General features: G+C 31.6%; 3 protein-coding genes across 6 annotated transcripts in view; 2 read left to right on the forward strand and 1 right to left on the reverse strand.

The window, feature by feature from the left end:
- Positions 1–1,643: 1,643 nt before the first annotated feature.
- LOC105132146 (probable WRKY transcription factor 31) lies at positions 1,644–4,495 on the reverse strand. The gene is made up of 6 exons (XM_011035471.1): positions 4,389–4,495; positions 4,209–4,307; positions 3,576–4,097; positions 3,374–3,487; positions 2,494–3,122; positions 1,644–1,656 (listed from the first exon to the last, which is right to left on the reverse strand). Exons 2-6 carry the CDS (start codon positions 4,260–4,262, stop codon positions 1,644–1,646), a joined length of 1,332 nt encoding a protein of 443 aa, XP_011033773.1. The 5' UTR covers positions 4,263–4,307; positions 4,389–4,495.
- A 1,624-nt stretch (positions 4,496–6,119) lies between these two features.
- Positions 6,120–9,848, forward strand: LOC105132125 (arginine N-methyltransferase, putative (DUF688)). Of its 4 annotated transcripts, none has more exons than XM_011035444.1 (4): positions 6,120–6,454; positions 6,988–8,032; positions 8,147–9,196; positions 9,281–9,848. In XM_011035444.1, exons 2-4 carry the CDS (start codon positions 7,016–7,018, stop codon positions 9,308–9,310), a joined length of 2,097 nt encoding a protein of 698 aa, XP_011033746.1. In that variant the 5' UTR covers positions 6,120–6,454; positions 6,988–7,015; the 3' UTR covers positions 9,311–9,848. The 4 variants fall into 4 exon arrangements, with proteins under 4 accessions (XP_011033746.1, XP_011033749.1, XP_011033747.1 ...); XM_011035447.1 differs by having other exon boundaries at positions 8,153–9,196; XM_011035445.1 differs by lacking the exon at positions 6,120–6,454 and adding an exon at positions 6,461–6,888.
- Positions 9,849–15,135: 5,287 nt separating this feature from the next.
- The window catches only part of LOC105132126 (vesicle docking protein), a 5,012-nt gene continuing 1,335 nt past the window's right edge, over positions 15,136–18,812 (forward strand). The window contains exons 1-5 of the mRNA XM_011035448.1: positions 15,136–15,407; positions 15,533–15,676; positions 16,184–16,333; positions 16,468–16,968; positions 17,755–18,802. Coding sequence (XP_011033750.1) covers positions 15,360–15,407; positions 15,533–15,676; positions 16,184–16,333; positions 16,468–16,968; positions 17,755–18,802 — 1,891 coding nt within the window. The 5' untranslated portion in view covers positions 15,136–15,359. The remainder of the gene's footprint in view (positions 15,408–15,532; positions 15,677–16,183; positions 16,334–16,467; positions 16,969–17,754; positions 18,803–18,812) is intronic.

Raw genomic sequence — 18,812 nt, forward strand, 5'->3', positions numbered from 1 at the left:
TTATCTTGGGTCTTTTTTTTTTGTTGAATTTGTTTGGCTATTTTCTAAAATTTATGATTTTCTTTTTATTCATCATTTAATATTTAAAATAATTTATAAAATTAGTATTTTTTTTCAATCTCGCCCCTTCAATTTTTAAACTTTCAAATTTGATTTTCATTTTCCCCATTGTTATTTATTTTGTTTAAAATAATTCTAAATTTTTTATTTTTTTGACCTTCTTATTTTTTTTATATCAAATTAGTTTTTATTTTTTTAATTAAATAAATTAATAGTACAGTAACAACAAATAAATGCACCAAGCTAATTTAGTCTTTGAATGAGTATTGAGTAGGATCCACTGACACATATTACAGGTTAATTAGTCTTGAGTAAGATTTAATTATAAAATATATTAACTAGTTTAATTTTTTTTCAACTTACTGATAATAATAAAACTGCATGTTATATATTTCACCATCTCACATGTGTTTGTGAAACTTTAAACAAGTCATCAGAAGTAAAATTCACATAAAATCTCAATTCTCGACCTAATTATATAGTTAATGTTTAATCAAGTTAGAGAATTTAGCTTTTATTAGACAAGAAATGGCTTAAAAAACATAACCTATAACTGAGTAACGCCAAACGACATCAAATAATTAAATAATGATAATAGTAATAGAAATTAGAATGATTAGTATGAGCTCATATTTAAATATAGCACTTGTGTTGTAGCTAATGGATCAACATTTTAAAATCAAGAGATCATATGCATTAATATCAAAGAAAATCAAGTTTTAACGCAATCAATGGCTAAAACATAGATCTCATTAGAGCATATGTTCATTCTAAAAGGAAAGAAAAGGACATGAATAGCTAAATGAAGGGTCGATAATAATTTTTGTAATTTTTTAAAAGTGTTTATTACCTAAAATATATATATATATAAAATTCCTAGAAACTACACCAATTTTTTTTTACTTGAAAAATATTTTTTTTATTGATCAATTTTTCTAATAATAAGTAAATATTAGAAAATTTGAAAAATAATTTTAAAAAATTGCTTTTCATAAAACAAAAAATGCTTAAATTAAAAAATCGATCATGCAATATATATAATATTTTGTCTTCAAGGGATGATTTCTTTCTTTTTTGCACATCATTTTCTCTCTCTTTATGAACCCGAATCACCAAATTAAATACAATTTAATCAACTTTTTACACAATTCCTTTTCTTTCAGACACTAGCTAAAGATTAGTGAAGGCTTTGCATATATTATCTTTATGCAATTCTAGGGTTTTGGTTATGCATTAATTCTCTCTTGTGCAAATGAGCAACTTTGGAGGGTTTTATTTAATTGATTACTTTTTTAATTTAATTGGTTAGTGCACTAATTATTTTATATATTCCTTTCTTTTTTGTCCATAAATTTATAAAAATAATTATAGAGTTGTGGTTTTTCACTTGTATTTCTTTTTCTTAGTGATTAAGCATGGGATTTTCTCTTTTTAGAATTAGTTTTTGATTATATATGTTTCTCTTCCACTATAATAACATGTTTGCTTTGCTTTTTGTAAATTATTTAAAAGTGGACAAGTTTACAGATAGATTATAAAAACTTCAGTACATAATAACATGCGAGGATAAGGTGATAACCAGGCTAAGTCTCACCCCTAAAAATACCAAAAAATATCCAAAAACTAGTATAAGATGCAAGTAAGAATATCTAAGGTTAACTAAAAACTTGGCTGTGATCAAAATTTGATTTTTAGTAAAAAATCTTAATAATTTCTTTAAAGATTTACTTAAATGTATTATATAACTCTACTTTTATGAAATTGAAGGATCAAGACTGGTGCCCTTAAAAAATATCTAATGAGAAAAACTATTAACAACTTTAATATATTGTTTGTGATGTGTGTAAAGATATATATATATATATATATATTTAAAATGTGATTGTCTTTACCAATGCTAGTGGGTGAAATAATAAGAAAAATTATAGAAACAAGTTCATTTACAAGAGAAATTGTAATGATTGTTGCTTCCTAAGCTAAAAAAGCTACCTTAAAGATCCTAAAACTTTAGCGACCTAACAAAGAAAACAAAGACCTTGTCCCACCAACTTTAAAATTAAAAGGAAGGGGGGAAACAATCTAAATTGCAGTTTATTATATCATAATCAATATTTTTTTATTTTTAATTCTTGTTTAACATATAATTCTTGTCGAAATTCTTTCAATTATAGGAAAATATATGCATAAGAATTAAAATTGCATTGAAGATATTTGATGAAATATCATATTTTAGATTTCTTTTCTAGTTTGATGATAAAGTTGTAGTATTAATATTATAAATGCTCTTTAGTCAGTAAATGAAAATAATAGCAATCCTATAAATATTCTATATTTTTTGGTTGATTTGTTTTGGTAGCACCATACAACGGATATAAAATGTTACACATGTTATAAAGTACATGATGTAAAATATAAATAATAATTAAAAAAGACAAGCTGGTTGTCTGAGCGTTATTAGTACTATTAATAATGTTTTGGTGAGCACCACCAATTATTGAGGTAATTGCTGCTGCTAGCGCTGCTGTGAAGTTAGGATCAGCAGCAATGACAGCAGTTGCTGCGGCCAAACTGTCAGCCAATGGATTTTGCTGGGATGCAGGTTGTGATTGTTGCCCCAATCGATGAGGTTCCATGTCTTGAGACATTTGCAGGCCAGAGAACTTTGATTGATTGTAGAGTGCTTGTCCAAAAATCTGAGGCAGCAATGCAGTAGCTGAAGCATTGGCAGGATCTTGAGGTGCGTTTGGAAATGGGAATTGAAATTGAGTTGGTTGCTTTGGGAGCTGTAGAGGGTTGGGATTTTGGGTTAGGTCCAATGTAACTGTAGGGAATGGGGCTGAAGCTGATATAGTAGCTAGATTAGAGGAGCATGGGAGAAGACTTCTGGTAAGGAAATTTGAGTTCAATAGTCCATCAGCACTTGACATGGAGCCTGACAACAACATTCTTGCGGCTGATGATGTCGTTGATGCCATTGCCATAGCAGCTGGAGGCAAAGGATGGTTGTGATTGCCCTCGTATGTAGTTATGAGGATGGTTCGATCTTCTGCACATCTTTGTACCTATTCAAGCGTCCCAGTTCAGATTAACATATACCAGGAAAAGTTAAATGACTGAGTGATATGAAAATCAAGATTCAATAATCTGATCAAAGTCTTCGATCAAACAACAACCTTTGTAATTTAGTGGCAGTGTTTTTCCAAAATTGCCTAATCAAACTCTTCTAGCTTCTATATATGCAACAGAAATCCTCTGAAAAATAAAAACACAACATAATACCGAATATAATTAAGGAAAACAACAGGAAACATGCCTGTTTTCGAACTGGGCAACCAGCGGCCATGGTGCACCGATAATAAGCTCGAGGACATGGATTTCCTTTTGCCAGCTTCTGTCCATACTTCCGCCATTGACATCCATCCGATATCTAAACAAACCAGAAGTTTCCGTTGAATTAAACAAAATCTAATCAAAATTCAACCAAATTGCAACTAATTGAATCAAATCGGCTGTACCATGGCATCCTCAGATCTAGCTCGAACAGACACACGGGCCTTCCTTATTGTAGCCTCCGTTTGATCAATAGTTTTCGCCGAGTTAAGTCTAGCAACCTTATTAGAGGCCCAGCCTTGACCTGGGCTATCCTCTCTATGATCAGCTCCCCTAGCAAATCCCTTCTTATCTTGATCAAACATTAGTGTCCCATCTTCATTATTATTCTCTACATTATTTCCAGGTGATCTCGATCGATCACGGCTCCTTCCCCCTTCTGATGTAGATAGAGAAAGGTCATCGGTGTCACCAGCAGCAGCAGCAACTAGACCAAGATCCATAAACTGCCTTGGAACCATCCCATTATTTTTATTTTTGCCATCATGTTGTTCATTCTTGTGATGAGACTTTTGGTCCTGCGTAAGTGTTACTAAATGCATCTGCAATGCATTGTAATTGCTAGTAACCTGATTTAACATGCCTTTCAACCGTAGATTCTCCACTTTCATTCGTTCTACCTCAGCTTGGAGAACAGCTAGCTGCAACTGTCAACAACACAGTAACATTCAACACCAGAAATACACCCAGGAAAGAAAATTCAAAACTTTCCATGTATAAAGTTTCATTTTTTACATCATTTAATGGGGTTGGCCTACCTCACTCTTAGCTCTCTTATCTTCCATGTTCGACGATATCCCATCATCTACCATCGACTGGTCACTGCTAGTATTAGTAGTAAGAAGATTCAAACCTGTCTGTATAACCCAAGATAAATGCAGTTAGAGGGGGCAAAAAGAAAAACGTTAAAGACATTAACTCCGGTACAAGTCACGTACGTTGACGTTTAGCTCCAATCTAGCAGGACTTCCAGAGTCTTTCAAATCGTCAGTGCTATTGTTGGTGATGGGATAACCATCATCATGTTTCTTGCGAGCAAAAAAGTCCATCTGATATTATAAAATGATAAAATTGAAGAAAAAATCCAGAAAATATCAAAAAACCTGATGCAAAATCTACGACTTGATTATAATACTAGGGTAACCACATTTAAAGTAAATTGAATAAAACTATAAACATTAATTACCAAACAATCCAATATTACAGAGCAAGATAACCTAGATTATTTTTAAAATCAGTAAAAAATCCAAAAAAAAAACAAATACAAAAAGATAATGGAGGTCAATCTTCAATTAAATAAATTTTGAAGAAAGAAAATGAAAAGAAATGAGTTTATAAAAAAAAACTTAATCAAATCCAAACAAATCTTCTAAACTCGAGTTGACCTCTTAAATTCAAACCCGTTAAATTTTAATCCCGAGTTTAATTAAAAAACACAATTCCTAACTTATTAAATATTAAATAATAAAACTAAAAAATAATATTAATTTCACCTTGTTTAAAAATTAAAAAGATAAAAAAGCTTCTTTAAACAAGTTTAATATATTTTTACTTTAAAAAATAATTAAGTTATCTCACCCTTAAAAAAAAAACAATTTATCCAAATATACATGAAAATTATCAATGGGCCATAAGAAAAAGATCTTGTAACGATTTCAGTCTTCTGGTCTCCAATAAATTGTGACTTGGTTGACTGATGGCTCTTACTTATTATTATTATTTTTTTAAAGGAATTGTTCATTGAAAGATGACGGCACCTTAGAATTGGAAAATTATGTAAAGACAAGTCGGTGTACTTTATGCTCAATCATGTGAATCATCATAATATTTTGAAAATCACCGTGGAGCCCCCTTCCCCTGTTTTCTTTATTACACGGTTCACATGATCCCAAGCAACAAGTGTCCGTAAACAAAATGCATAAAGACACCATGCAATTAAACAAGAGGCAACGAGGTACTGCCACCATTATAAAAATAAAAAAAATAAATAAAAAATATCTTGGCTGTGTCTTTCTCTCTCCTTTGTTAGCCCTGTTCTCGAAACTATCCACGCTACAATTACTATCAAGTCCTTTTTCTTTTCCAAGAAAAACTCTACAAGCCACGAAAAATACTGTGAAGTACTTTTGAAAAATTTATAATTGTTTTTTTTAAATTAAAAATATTTTAAATTATAATTGTTATGGTATGCTATCATCGTATAGTGATTATTTTTAATTTAATTTGATTTAATTTTTATTTATAAAAATAATTAAATTAAAATTTAAAAAATATTAAAAAACTTAAATATAAAACTAAATCGGTTAATTTTTTGGTTAGTCAAAACTTAAATATTAAAAATCAAAACTCAATTAGTCGGTTTTAATGAGTTTTTTTATTTATTTAATTTTTTAACTAAATCAGTTTAGTTTGGTTTGGTTTGATTTTTTATAATTTGATTTTTTTAATTTAATCAGTTTACTTTTTTTTTTTTTTTTATAACTAACCCCACCTGCACAAAATATCTATCGGAATGCTATATGCTCACGAGAATGGATTCTAATTAATTCTATTTTTTTATAATTCTATTTTTTTAATTTAATCAGTTCACTTTTTTTTTTTTTTTTATAACTAACCCAACCTGCACAAAATATCTATCGGAATGCTATATGCTCACGAGAATGGGAACCCAAAAAGCCAGCGGTGAAGGGTTAAAGAATAGTATGATTCTTTTCGTTGTCTCGGAAAGAGAACTTTTTAGACTTTTGGATTATTTTAGAGGGCGTAAGAGTTCAGAGCTTACAAACTAGTTGCAGCTAGGCTTGCAGGGAGTTAAAGCACAAGCGTACAGAGTAGTTAATCCTTCCTCCAGCTCCTCACGACTCTCCTTCTCTCACTCCTTCTCTTCTTTATTCTCTGCCTCTTTTTTGAACTTGCAGTTCTTGATCTGGCATCGATTCTTTCTTATTCTTTCCAAGAAACGAACAGGGTTCTGTTCTGGACTGGCAACATCTCACACCAACAGGTATGTCTGTCCGTTGTATTTTTTACATGTCCGAGGAATTTGGTTTCTTTCCTTTCTTTTCTACAACTTACTGAAGCCTGTCTCATTGTTGCTAGAGAAGCAATAACTGTATATAAAGGATTCTTTTTTCTTGATTTATTTCTTCTTGAGTTCAATACATAACCAAACAGAAACCAAAAATCTGATCAAAAGAAATCAAATTAGTAAAACCCACCTGCACACACACACAAAAAACGAGACTGATGCGGGCACCGCACTTTTTTTTTATTTCTGGATAAATTCTGTTTCAGTAAAGAACCTAGCTTTTTTTACTTGTGTTAAACAATTGTGGAAGCAAGTGCAGATGGTTCTATAGGTGTCATGTTAAGGTATTTTTGTGCCTTTGCATTTGGTTGAGTGATAATCAAGTTTTTGTAAATGCCTGGAAAGGGAAGCTGGGTTTGATCTCAAAATCAATTTTAGTCTCCAGAAATTCCATTAATTAAGGTTTAAAGTTTTCATTCATCTTGACGGGGTGTTGTTTTGATCTGAAGGTGGTTCTTTGCAGCAAGAATATAATACATGTTAGTGAAAAGTCTGATGGAAAAAAAGCAATTGGATTTTAATCAGCCGCTTCTATCAGTGAGGAGGTACTCCTCAACAGCATCCACCAAAGAAGCCAAGATCAAAAGGAAAACTGATGATGCTCTATCCAGAATACCTCCACCTGTTTACAAATCAGAATTGAAATCAGGTCCACTGAGTAACCCTGGAACGGTTCCTTTTGTATGGGAGCGAAGTCCAGGAAGACCAAAGGATGAAAGCAAACCACAAAACCGGGCTCTTCAACGGCCCCCTGTTGCCCCAAAGCTTCCGCCTGGCAGGATTTTGAAAGATCAACAGCAAGCTTCAGTTAAAGGTTCTGAAGGCGCTAAACTAGCAGATCGTTCCCAAACAAGAAACGGCCATTCCAGTTTTCAAAATGAAACTATAGAAGAAATTTCCAAGAAGGCAATAAAGGATGCGTCGAGTTCTGGTTCAGAAACTGGAGAAGAAGCTTATGCAGATGCACTTGATATCCTGTCACGAAGTGAATCTTTCTTCTTGAACTGCAGTATAAGTGGCGTGAGTGGCTTGGATGGTCCGGATTTGAAACCTTCTGGGGCTTTCTTTACAGATCAGCATGGTCAAGATTTCATGATGGCTCGTTTCTTGCCTGCAGCTAAGGCAATGGCTTCAGAGACTCCTCAATGTTTTACTAGGAAGCAACCCGTCGTGCGAGAGCTACCGAGACAAATAGCCAAGGCAACAAGTGCGGAAAGGCATCCTCTAAATCGATATAGTCCATACAATATACCAAATTATGCTCAAGCAGATGCAGTGGAAGATAGTGAAGATGAGGATCATGATGATGACAGACCCGATGATCCATCACTTAAACTTTGTGGGTTGTTGCCTCAGCTATGCTCACAGAATTCACTATGCTTTATGAATCCTGTACTAGGGATGAGAAAGCAGGTCCAGGTACCCATTTCTGCAGTCTGTACAACGAAGTCTGGGTCTTCAAATGCTGCTTCTCGTAATGTCACTGCACATGAGGTATTCAAGTCCTCTCTTCATTTGTTATTTATCTTCTTCATTACTTCTATGTTTCTGTCTTGCTACCATCATGTTAAAGGGATAAGTTATTTTTAGCACTCTGTGTTTCTATAGCATCAGAGGAATGACAAGTATGAGAAGAGAGAATCCATCAAAATTGCTTGCAAAACTGAGAATAAAAAGCTGGATGAATCATCTGCGTGCAAGGGTTGGCATAGTAAAGTGGCATCACCCACTGACAGTCAATTTCCACAACCAGTCCATGAAGAACAAAGATGCACTGAGATTCCTGATAAATGTAAGGATTCTGTGGCAAGTGACTTTATTCGATGTGCAAAAGGCAGCACAATTTTTCGAGAATTATTAGCCAATGAGAGCAGAGAATGGGAATCAGTTTCTGCAGTTTCCGTGGCTGAGAAAACTCTGTACATAGATTCTATGCATATGGTAAAACCTCAAAATTCTAATTCAAGTTCGTCTGATGCTAGAGGCTTATCTGAATGCTCAATGGATGACGTGGAGATACTTGTAAAGAATAGAGAAATTGAAGAAAATGATGATGTGGATTCTTCACTTCTGGGTTCCAAGTGCTTGAGTACTGTGGGTGAGAAGAAAAAATTGCGACCTGATAGTTTGGAGTCTGTTGATTCCTGTTTTCTATCGTTATCTGACAAATCCATTCATGATGTGCACATGGCTGTGATGGGTGGTTCCCGACAGGATGAAGACAACATGCAGGTTTCTAACACACTGACTAGCCCGAAAGTGGACAAAGATGGGAAGATTGACTTAGAAATCCGATCGGATAAAAAATTAGGTAACCTCGAAAGTTCTCATGTCTTTATTCAGGATTCAAATGGAGAAGTGGCTGGTGATGGCAGGATTGATTTAGAAAGCCAACAGTGTAGAAAGTTAAGCAATAAAGAGAGTTCTATTGGCTGCTATACACAACTACTTCCCCCACCTTTGCCAAAATCTCCGTCAGAGTCTTGGCTAAAGCGTACTCTACCTATTCTTTCCTCAAGGAATTCGTCTTCAAGGTCCCCTCTTGGTATGCATTTGCATTCCAGAGTCCAAGCTTCCAAAACACTCTCCGATGACCCGAAGTGGGAAACAATTGTCAGGACCGCTAATATACAGCACGGGCATTTGCGCTTTTCCGAGGTAAATCATGTAACTTGTCTCCTCGCTGTTTAACTCCTTGTTGCCTGACTGGTTGTGCTTACACGCAATTTCTTTTATTATCAGGATTTGCTTGCACCAATACCGGAAACTTAGAAGACAAGGTTCCTCATGAGTCCGAGGGCGCAGGCATTTACTTTGCTAGTGTCCACCGTTACTGGTCTTGATGTTCTGTAAAATATTTGCCATGTCCATATCTTTCTTTCCCAAGGTGCTCCTTCAGTTTCTTTAAGAGGATACATTTCGCAATCGGAAATCAAAATCCCCTTCTCTTATCATCCAATAAGAAGCTACGCCATGTTATTTCCTTGTAAATCTTGTCAATTTACTTGCACAGAAAAAGATACTGTCCACACGTTTATGTATCATTCCTGTATATGTAGGGCTTATCTGTAAAGCATTGGAGATTCATTTGTTTCTGTGATATAAGCAGTGGAGGGGGGGATCTGCTTTGTAGATGATCTGTTCTTCACGTCTTCGATTCAAATAATGTTATGAAAAGAGATACTGTTGAAGCTAAAATGCAGTGCTGTTATCGTGTAAAATGCAGTTGCATGAGGCTGTGCTAGCAAATGGCCTGCCCCTTGCTGCAGGTCCGTCCGCATAATTTCAGTGTTTTAATTCACAATAATTACAATAATTAATTGTATGTTTAGTTTCACTTTCATCTGTCTTTCCCATGTTTTATGAGCATGTAATGTACTTTTCAATCTCTGAACACTAAATTGACAAATCACTGATAAAATCTATAATTAGGTTTCAAACTAAATGTTTCGTGGATTGAATTCAGGATTTTTATGGTTAATTTTAAAAACATGGAAAACAAGAAAAAATAATAATTAAAAAGAACTAATTTCTAATAAAAACGTAATTGAAAGTGTGGTTATAATTATTTTTTAAATTATTCATTTAAAAATATATTAAAATAATATTTTTATTATATTTTTAAAAATATTTTTAACATATATTTAAATAATATTTTTTATTATATTTTTAAAAATATTTTAAATATTAATTTATCAAAATAATTTAAAAACATTAAAACTATTTAATTTTAAATAAAAAATTAAAATTTTAAATTTTCAATTTTAAATAAAAAATTAAATTTTAAAATTTTTAAATATTTTTAAAATAAAAAAATAAATAGCATCTAACCTTTACGCTAGAAGCTTGAATTTACTGATGTTAAGATTCACGGATGGAAATAAATATTTTTAAAATACAAAAAATAAATATCATCTAACCTTTACGCTAGAAGCATGAATTTACTCATGTTAAGATTCACGGATGGAAAAACAAAGTAGATTGATTGTCGCATATCACCTATTTACGAAAAAAACAAAAAGAACACTATTGTTTCAATTAAACTGAGTATTTTTCCTCGTCATTTAACTCCTGATTTATTAATATTAAAATTAAGATTTTAAAAATAAAAAAAATATTATTTTAATATAAAACATTTTTAAAATAATCTCGTTACAATCACCCCGACAATATGATATATCTATCTCTCAAAAAACCAAGTTGCCATCAAAATCAGTACAATTACTTGCGTACGATGAGAAAGCTTGTAATAATATGGCTAACCATAATTGAATCAGAATATCGATGCAAGGACTGCACATGATACGATAAGAAAAGGTTTTTTTTTATTTTTTTAAATGTAATTACAGTTATTTTTTAAAATATTTTTTTTTATTTTTTAACAATTATTTTTAAGATAGCTTATAAAAATAATCTAAAATATAAAAAATTAATTTTAAATAAAAAATTAATTTTTTATAAAATATAATTCATACAGTATTTCCAATCTAAGTTTAATAAAAAACAATATCTAAAGGAACAAACATGTGTAAACTTTAAGAATACCAATTGAATATGGCCGTGTCTTCAGCACTCGTAACATCATCATGCTCCAGCTCTTTTCATTACCAAGGCACGGAAATACCTTTGAAATGACTTCAAAAGCTTTCTAGAATCCAGGAGACTTTATTATTATTATTATTATTATTATCATCATTAAGATGCACGAGATTGGTGACTCGTAAGTTACGTTGTATATTCATCATTTCTTTCTTAATTTACTGCAATGGTAATATTTAAAAAGAAACAAAAAAAAAACCCAAAATTCAAGTTGTTAGCTTCATTGGATACAATAAAATTAATAAAATCAAGTAATGCACTAATCTAATCTAAAATTATAGATAATAATAGCATATAAATCATATAAAAAATATGTTTTAATAATTAATTAAAACAAATAAACTATCAATATCATATTAAAAAAAAGATATTAGTGATTCGATGTCATTCCTCTGTAAATATTGTTCACGATTAAAAAAATATTTGTTGAAACAATTCAAACTCTAATATAAAAATTTATTAAAATTTATTTTAACAAGAAATAAATAAAAAGACTCGCTAAAACTTAATTAAATAAAAAGACAAAGGACTCTGGAAAAACACTTTCATTTATAGAAATACTAAACTTCCTCGCCCCAGCCCATTAACTACACAAAACCAGCAATATAATGATAGAAATATCCTCTTACCAAAGGGTTAAAAACTTAAACTTCAAGGGCAAGTTGATAGTTTTGTTGTGCATATCAAATAGAAATACAAAAAAGCCCCCTCACTGTAATTAAACTTTTTATTATTATTTTAAGGGTAAATAAATTATTTTATTGGATATATTTTATATGAAAATACAAAATTAACCCTCTAGCTTAATAATTTATTTTTTTAAGGTAGTAATGTAAATCTACTGCCATCAACATAAAATATCCCTCATGCACCCAATCCACTTAAAGATTCCATAATGTTCTTATGGCAAAGACAATTCTGCCCTTGACTACTAGCCTGTTAACTTTTTTTTCACAGGGCAAGAAGGTAAAAACATTGTTCTTGTCCAAGTTGTGATGTCTCTAGGTGAAGAATGTTTTCATCTTCTATATATTTCGTTTTTTTAAATTTTTTAACATATTTTTTTTTATTTTTTAACAATTATTTTTAAGATAACGTATAAAAATAATCTAAAATATAAAAAATTAATTTTTTTATAAAATATAATTCATACAGTATTTCCAATCGAAGTTTAATAAAAAACAATATCTAAAGGAACAAAACATGTGTAAACTTTAAGAATACCAATTGAATATGGCCGTGTCTTCAGCACTCGTAACATCATCATGCTCCAGCTCTTTTCATTACCAAGGCACGGAAATACCTTTGAAATGACTTCAAAAGCTTTCTAGAATCCAGGAGACTTTATTATTATTATTATTATTATCATCATTAAGATGCACGAGATTGGTGACTCGTAAGTTACGTTGTATATTCATCATTTCTTTCTTAATTTACTGCAATGATAATATTTAAAAAGAAACAAAAAAAAAACCCAAAATTCAAGTTGTTAGCTTCATTGGATACAATAAAATTAATAAAATCAAGTAATGCACTAATCTAATCTAAAATTATAGATAATAATAGCATACAAATCATATAAAAAATATGTTTTAATAATTAATTAAAACAAATAAACTATCAATATCATATTAAAAAAAAGATATTAGAGATTCGATGTCATTCCACTGTAGATATTGTTCACGATTAAAAAAATATTTGTTGAAACAATTCAAACTCTAATATAAAAAATTATTTTAACAAGAAATAAATAAAAAGACTCGCTAAAACTTAATTAAATAAAAAGACAAAGGACTCTGGAAAAACACTTTCATTTATAAAAATACTAAACTTCCTCGCCCCAGCCCATTAACTACACAAAACCAGCAATATAATGATAGAAATATCCTCTTACCAAAGGGTTAAAAACTTAAACTTCAAGGGCAAGTTGATAGTTTTGTTGTGCATATCAAATAGAAATACAAAAAAGCCCCCTCACTGTAATTAAACTTTTTATTATTATTTTAAGGGTAAATAAATTATTTTATTGGATATATTTTATATGAAAATACAAAATTAACCCTCAATGCTAGCTTAATAATTTATTTTTTTAAGATAGTAATGTAAATCTACTGTCATCAAAACATAAAATATCCCTCGTGCACCCAATCCACTTAAAGATTCCATAATGTTCTTATGAAAAAGACAATTTTACCCTTAATTATTAGCCTGTTAGCTTTTTTTCACGGGGCAAGAAGGTAAAAACAATGTTCTTGTCCAAGTTGTGATGTCTCTAGGTGAACAATGTTTTCATCTTCTATATATTTTGTTTTTTTTTTTTAATTTTAAATGATATTATCTTAAATATTAAATTTGACATTTGATCACACATGAGAAATCAAATTGAAAAAAAAAACTTGGTTCGTTTAAGTTTTTTCATGAATATTTTTTATTCTTGTTCAAAATAAGTTTTATTTGTTCTATATGAAAAAATAAAAATCTCACCCAAAACAATCCCACCGAGGTTTCTATTTATCCATACTGCCCACATATATTTATATAAAAAAAACCCATCTAAGGTTACCCTAATATCAAAGTAATATAATTTATTAGAAATAGAAAGAAACAGAAAAGAGAATAATTTATAATACCATTTTCCAAATTTAAATATTTAGCATCTAATAAAGCAAAATAAAGCATAGCAACAGGGCATCATAAGTTTCATTCAATGTTTGATACTTTTCAGGGTGGGCTAGGCGACATAAAAATGTCCGAGAGAAATAATAAATATATTTTGTCTGGTTTCAAAAATTACAAAAAAAATCATGAACTTTAATAACATTTTACACGCTGCCAAAACAAATCAACAAAAAAAACTTTAATTAGCTACAAAATTATTATTATATTTTATTTAATAACTAAAAAAACGTTTGGTGCATTAAAATAGTAAAAATACCGCTAAATAGAAAAGCTGCATGCACCACCTCTACATGAAAAAACTCAAAGATAAATCTAATGTGGCCCCTGGATAATATTTGTGGTTTTCAAAATTAGCTGCAAATATTATTTGAAAATATTACAGCGGCTGACGCTTGTCCGGTACATGCCAACATTATTTTTAATTCTTTTTTATTTATTAAAATATAAAATTAATTCTTATTTTATTTCAGTTTCATCACTAAAAATATAAATTTAGCATATTAATTCTTAATTTTTTATAAGATTATCTTAATTTTAATTTTATGAATTATAAGTTTGGTGAAATTTTATAGATTATAAGTTTGGTGAATTAACTGTGATTTTTTTCTATACTATTTTTTTAATTGAATTTTTTTTAATCTTATCTTTTAATATAAAATTGATTAAAAATTAAAATTTATTATTTATTTTAATTTTTTTTTTATTTATGTTATCTCAATTTTAAAAACTGGATTGTAATTTTGACAAGTTAACTTAAACTATTTTTTTAAACATTATGATGTTCTAAAACACATTTATATGACTAGAAATATATAAAGTTAATTGAAAAAAAAAAGTTTTGAATGCTATAGATTTTTAAAGTGTTTGGAATAGTGGTAGTAATTACTTTTAAAAGTATTTTTTATTTATAAATATATTTAAATATTTTTTATTTTTTATATCATTACATTAAAAACACGTAAAAAAATATTAATTTAATATAAAAATAAATTTTCTTGAAAACTCCTGTTGAAATGATTTCTCAAAAGAAAACTCAAAGGGTGTATAAGATAATGATAGTGATAGTTTTTAAAAGTATTTTTTATTTGAAAATATATTAAAATAATATTTTTTAATTTTTTTAAATTTATTTTTAATATTAATATATTAAAAAAATTAAAAATTAATTTAAATAAAAACAATTCATGATTTCATGAAACTTCTATCTAATCATCAATCAAATGGGCTTGGGCTTTTGGGGGCTCTCAGATTGATTTTACAGTTTACTTACATGGTTAGCTAAACAATAACAGCAAAAGATTTTCTTGGCGGACCCTCGACCGAACTCAGGCCCATATGCTAGTTGCATCCCCTTCGGGTTCTCCCTGCGGTGTTTCTTTGCATCAGCACTGCTCTGTAGATTCTTAATGCTTTTGCTTCTAGTGGAATTTCCTCAGCTATCGGTCCTTGGAAAATCACTTCAGAGAAACCTTCTTTCTGTCCAAATCGATCTGGGAGTCACAACGAGTTTAGGCCTCTTAGACAAGCGGGTTTCATTTTAAACATGGCTGTGGTCGATGTAATCAAATCATGCCTTGATTCCATTTCCCAAGTAAGATTTCTTTTCTGGTCAATTTTGGTTTCTAGATCTTAGGTACTGGGTATCATTGAATCATTTTGTTTTCCTTCAGTTACAATTCTGATTATATGTTTCTGAATTTTATGTTTGTTGGTTAGATATCAGAGCATGTTGAGGGTGCCATTCTTTATCTCGATTCTGGATGCACGGAAAGTTTCCAATTCGCTGGAGCATTTCCTGTGCTGCTCAAACTTGGAGTGAGAGCTATTTGCAGCCTGGAAAACATGTGTTCGCTTGATTCGGTCAGCATTTGTTTCAAAATATATATAACATCAATGTAGTAAATCGACATTTTCATTTGCTTTGTTTGATAGTTCTGATCATCAAGTTCATGCCGTTTAGTTCTCCCCAGAAGCTCTAAACTAAAACCAACTCGCTCAGCAGAACTTGTTTCCTTCTTTTGTCTCTGAATTAGGCTGTGATACTAATCCTAGAAGAAGATGGAATCACGAAACAAACTATTAGTTTTTTTCTTTTTAATTACAGTATAATTGTTTAACGTCGAACAATCTCAAAGCTCTAAGAAACGCTTCTTGTATATGAAAAATGCACCAATAGTTAAACATTTTCACACTCACACACACCTGTGTGTATCCATGTTTGATCAATGATCGGTTTGGACGATGCCAAGTTACTTTTCTAACTAAGATAAAGCTATCTCACTGCCACATGTCATGTTATTTCTTCCTTTTTTTTTTTTTTAACTTCAAGTCTCATGCAGCACTTTTGCACATGGATTCTTTCTCTAGGTGGTTAATTGGAACTCAAATTCCGATCCTGCATTGAAAATTGTGGTTATGACATCTCGTCTACTAAGCGATGCACATCGATATATTCTACGTTGCCTGAGTACACATAAAGGTGTTCATCAATGTACAGTATTTACATCTATCTCTGAGGTATTTCTTTGGAATCCAACAAAAATTATGCCTCAATCCCAAACTTCTTATATTTGAGAGGATACCTATGGATTCTATCATCTTATAATTTGCCTTGTGAGGTTAAATCTTACTAAATGCTCTGCCAATTGTAGCTAGCCCAATCAGCGTACCCTGATTCACCTCTGGGACCAGATGCATTCCATGAGTATGAAATCTTGCTTCTTCAAGATTATGAGGAGATTGTAAAGAAGAGTCAGAAAAAAGCTTCGCACCCAGAGGTTAGCAACTTCCAGGAAAGTTTAACATTTGAAGATGAAGGATGGTCACGGCTCACATCCAGTGAAGAGGCTGTCTCTCACTCTGAAGCTACTTCAAGTGGGAAATATTTTTTTGGAGATAGCCATACAGAATATTTAGGGAAAAAACTGGTCGTTTTGGTGCATCACTTTCCCATGATTTTGTGTCCCTTTTCTCCTAAAGTTTTTGTGTTGCCTTCAGAGGGTTCAGTTTCTGAAGCATACTTGTCAGCCAAACATGAGGATTCTCTTAGCCCTGGATTGCCTCCTATAAGTACTGGAGTGCCTCCTGATGGTGATGATGTTCCTCCTGGGGCCCTTCTTACAGCGCATTTTCTTTACCATCTGGTTGCTAAGGTAGCAAGTGTGCATCTTCTTAAACACATGCGAGTTTGTTTTTCTCCTTCAGTGTACACTAGTTTATTTATTATAGATATTTTCCTTGAGAGTTTTGTGCAAATACCTCTATAATCACGGTGTTCTTATTCTTTATATTATCACAGTATCAAAAACACTGGATTCTATGAAAGCTGAGATGATGAAAACCCTGGCAATGTTATTTTATTTTCTTGTTTCAAAGGGATGAAATCTCTAAAGCACATTTAGAGTTATTCTCCTTGAACAATCTTACTTCTTTCAGAACTGAAACTGGTAAATTCCAGAAGCATTTTTCCTTCAGGAAAAAAATAATGTTAGTGAGGTATTCTCATTGTGGAAAGCATTTGTCAGGCATGTTCTTGACTGGCAGCTGAGTACAGTTTGGAGGCAGGATCATAAGTGATTTTTGTATGTGCTCTGGCAAAGTTCTTTTCAGCAGAAATTGCATCAAATCAATCTTGTCTGGGTGTTTTTTTTATGGTTTTGATATGGAATGTCAAAACCTTAAAAAAAAAAAAAAAGAACATCAATTTGATGCATTTTCAGCTAGAAAGCACTTCGCAAGGTACTGCCAAATACACAATCATTAAAGAAGGCTGTTGTAGAAATCTTACAATTTATGGGTTTTTCTAAACTATATTAAAGCTTGGAATGCAAATTACAAATCATCTCTCCAATTTCTTTCCTGCATTTATTTGGTTACTTACTGTGACATCATTGACAGTATAGTGTAACAGCTTTGGTTTTGGTTTTTGAAATTTGCAGATGGACCTGAAAATGGAAATATTTTCCCTTGGTGATTTATCAAAGACTGTTGGGAAGATTATGACAGACATGTCAAGTCTTTATGATGTGGGGCGCCGTAAACGTTCTGCTGGGCTGTTACTCATTGATCGCACACTTGATCTCCTTACTCCATGCTGCCATGGGGATTCACTTGTTGATTGTATGTTTTCATCTTTGCCCCGAAGAGAAAGAACAACATCCTATTCCTCCATGAAAGGTTCAAAAACCCAACTCAAACTTGTTCCTTCTAGCCTACAACGTGCACCTCTTGATGTTCAGATACCTCTTGGAAAAATATTACAAGAAGAAAAATCCGATACAAATGATGATGTTCAGATACCTCTTAGAAAAATATTACAAGAAGAAAAATCCGATACAAATGATTCTCAGCTCGCAGAAAGAATTGAAGCTTTTCTGGGTGGGTGGGATGCCTGCAATTCTTCTCCTGAAACTGTGGACTTAGTAAATCTCTGCAATAAAGTTCATGATGGGAAGTCCTTTCTCTCTGAGATTCAGCTGCTCAATGGATCCTTTGTTTCCACTGAAACATTTCGTGGAACACCATTTATGGAAGCTATTTTGGACAGAAGAACAAAAGATGGAGCATTGCTGGTAAAGAAGTTGCTTCAGGAAACACTACGTCGGCAAAATATCACTGTTAATGTAAAAATTCGTCCTGGTTTTGTTACAAAATCAGAGTTGCAACCTATGATCAGAGCACTGGCAAAAAGCCAGTCATCATTAATCAGAAATAAAGGAATAATTCAGTTAGGAGCAGCTGTACTTGTGGCGCTTGATGAATTAAATAGTGCCAGATGGAATGCATTTGCCAGTGCTGAGAAAATATTGAGTGCCACTGCAGGAGATACAAGCCAGAGTCTTGGCGCTCAAATTGGTGATCTTATCCATAAGAGTACTATGCTGGGATCAGATGGAGACAAGAAAACAGAGCATTTGCAAGGGTTACTTTCTTTTAAAGATGCTTTGCTCCTTATGACAGTGGGATATATATTAGCTGGTGAGAATTTCCCTACCTC

The sequence above is a fragment of the Populus euphratica genome, unplaced genomic scaffold, assembly GCF_000495115.2.
Source record: "Populus euphratica unplaced genomic scaffold, PopEup_1.0 scaffold26.1, whole genome shotgun sequence".
Lineage (NCBI taxonomy): Eukaryota > Viridiplantae > Streptophyta > Magnoliopsida > Malpighiales > Salicaceae > Populus > Populus euphratica.

Bases quoted from the DNA above. Each gene is read 5' to 3' on its own strand.
- LOC105132146 (XM_011035471.1), bottom strand. From the start codon at position 4,262: ATGGTAGATGATGGGATATCGTCGAACATGGAAGATAAGAGAGCTAAG. The intron at 4,098-4,208 runs GTAGGCCAACCC...TGTTGTTGACAG, and splicing joins ATAAGAGAGCTAAGAGTGAG to TTGCAGCTAGCTGTTCTCCA. The intron at 3,488-3,575 runs GTACAGCCGATT...TGGTTTGTTTAG, and splicing joins CTAGATCTGAGGATGCCATG to ATATCGGATGGATGTCAATG.
- LOC105132125 (XM_011035444.1), top strand. From the start codon at position 7,016: ATGTTAGTGAAAAGTCTGATGGAAAAAAAGCAATTGGATTTTAATCAG. The intron at 8,033-8,146 runs GTATTCAAGTCC...GTGTTTCTATAG, and splicing joins GTAATGTCACTGCACATGAG to CATCAGAGGAATGACAAGTA. The intron at 9,197-9,280 runs GTAAATCATGTA...TTTTATTATCAG, and splicing joins GGCATTTGCGCTTTTCCGAG to GATTTGCTTGCACCAATACC.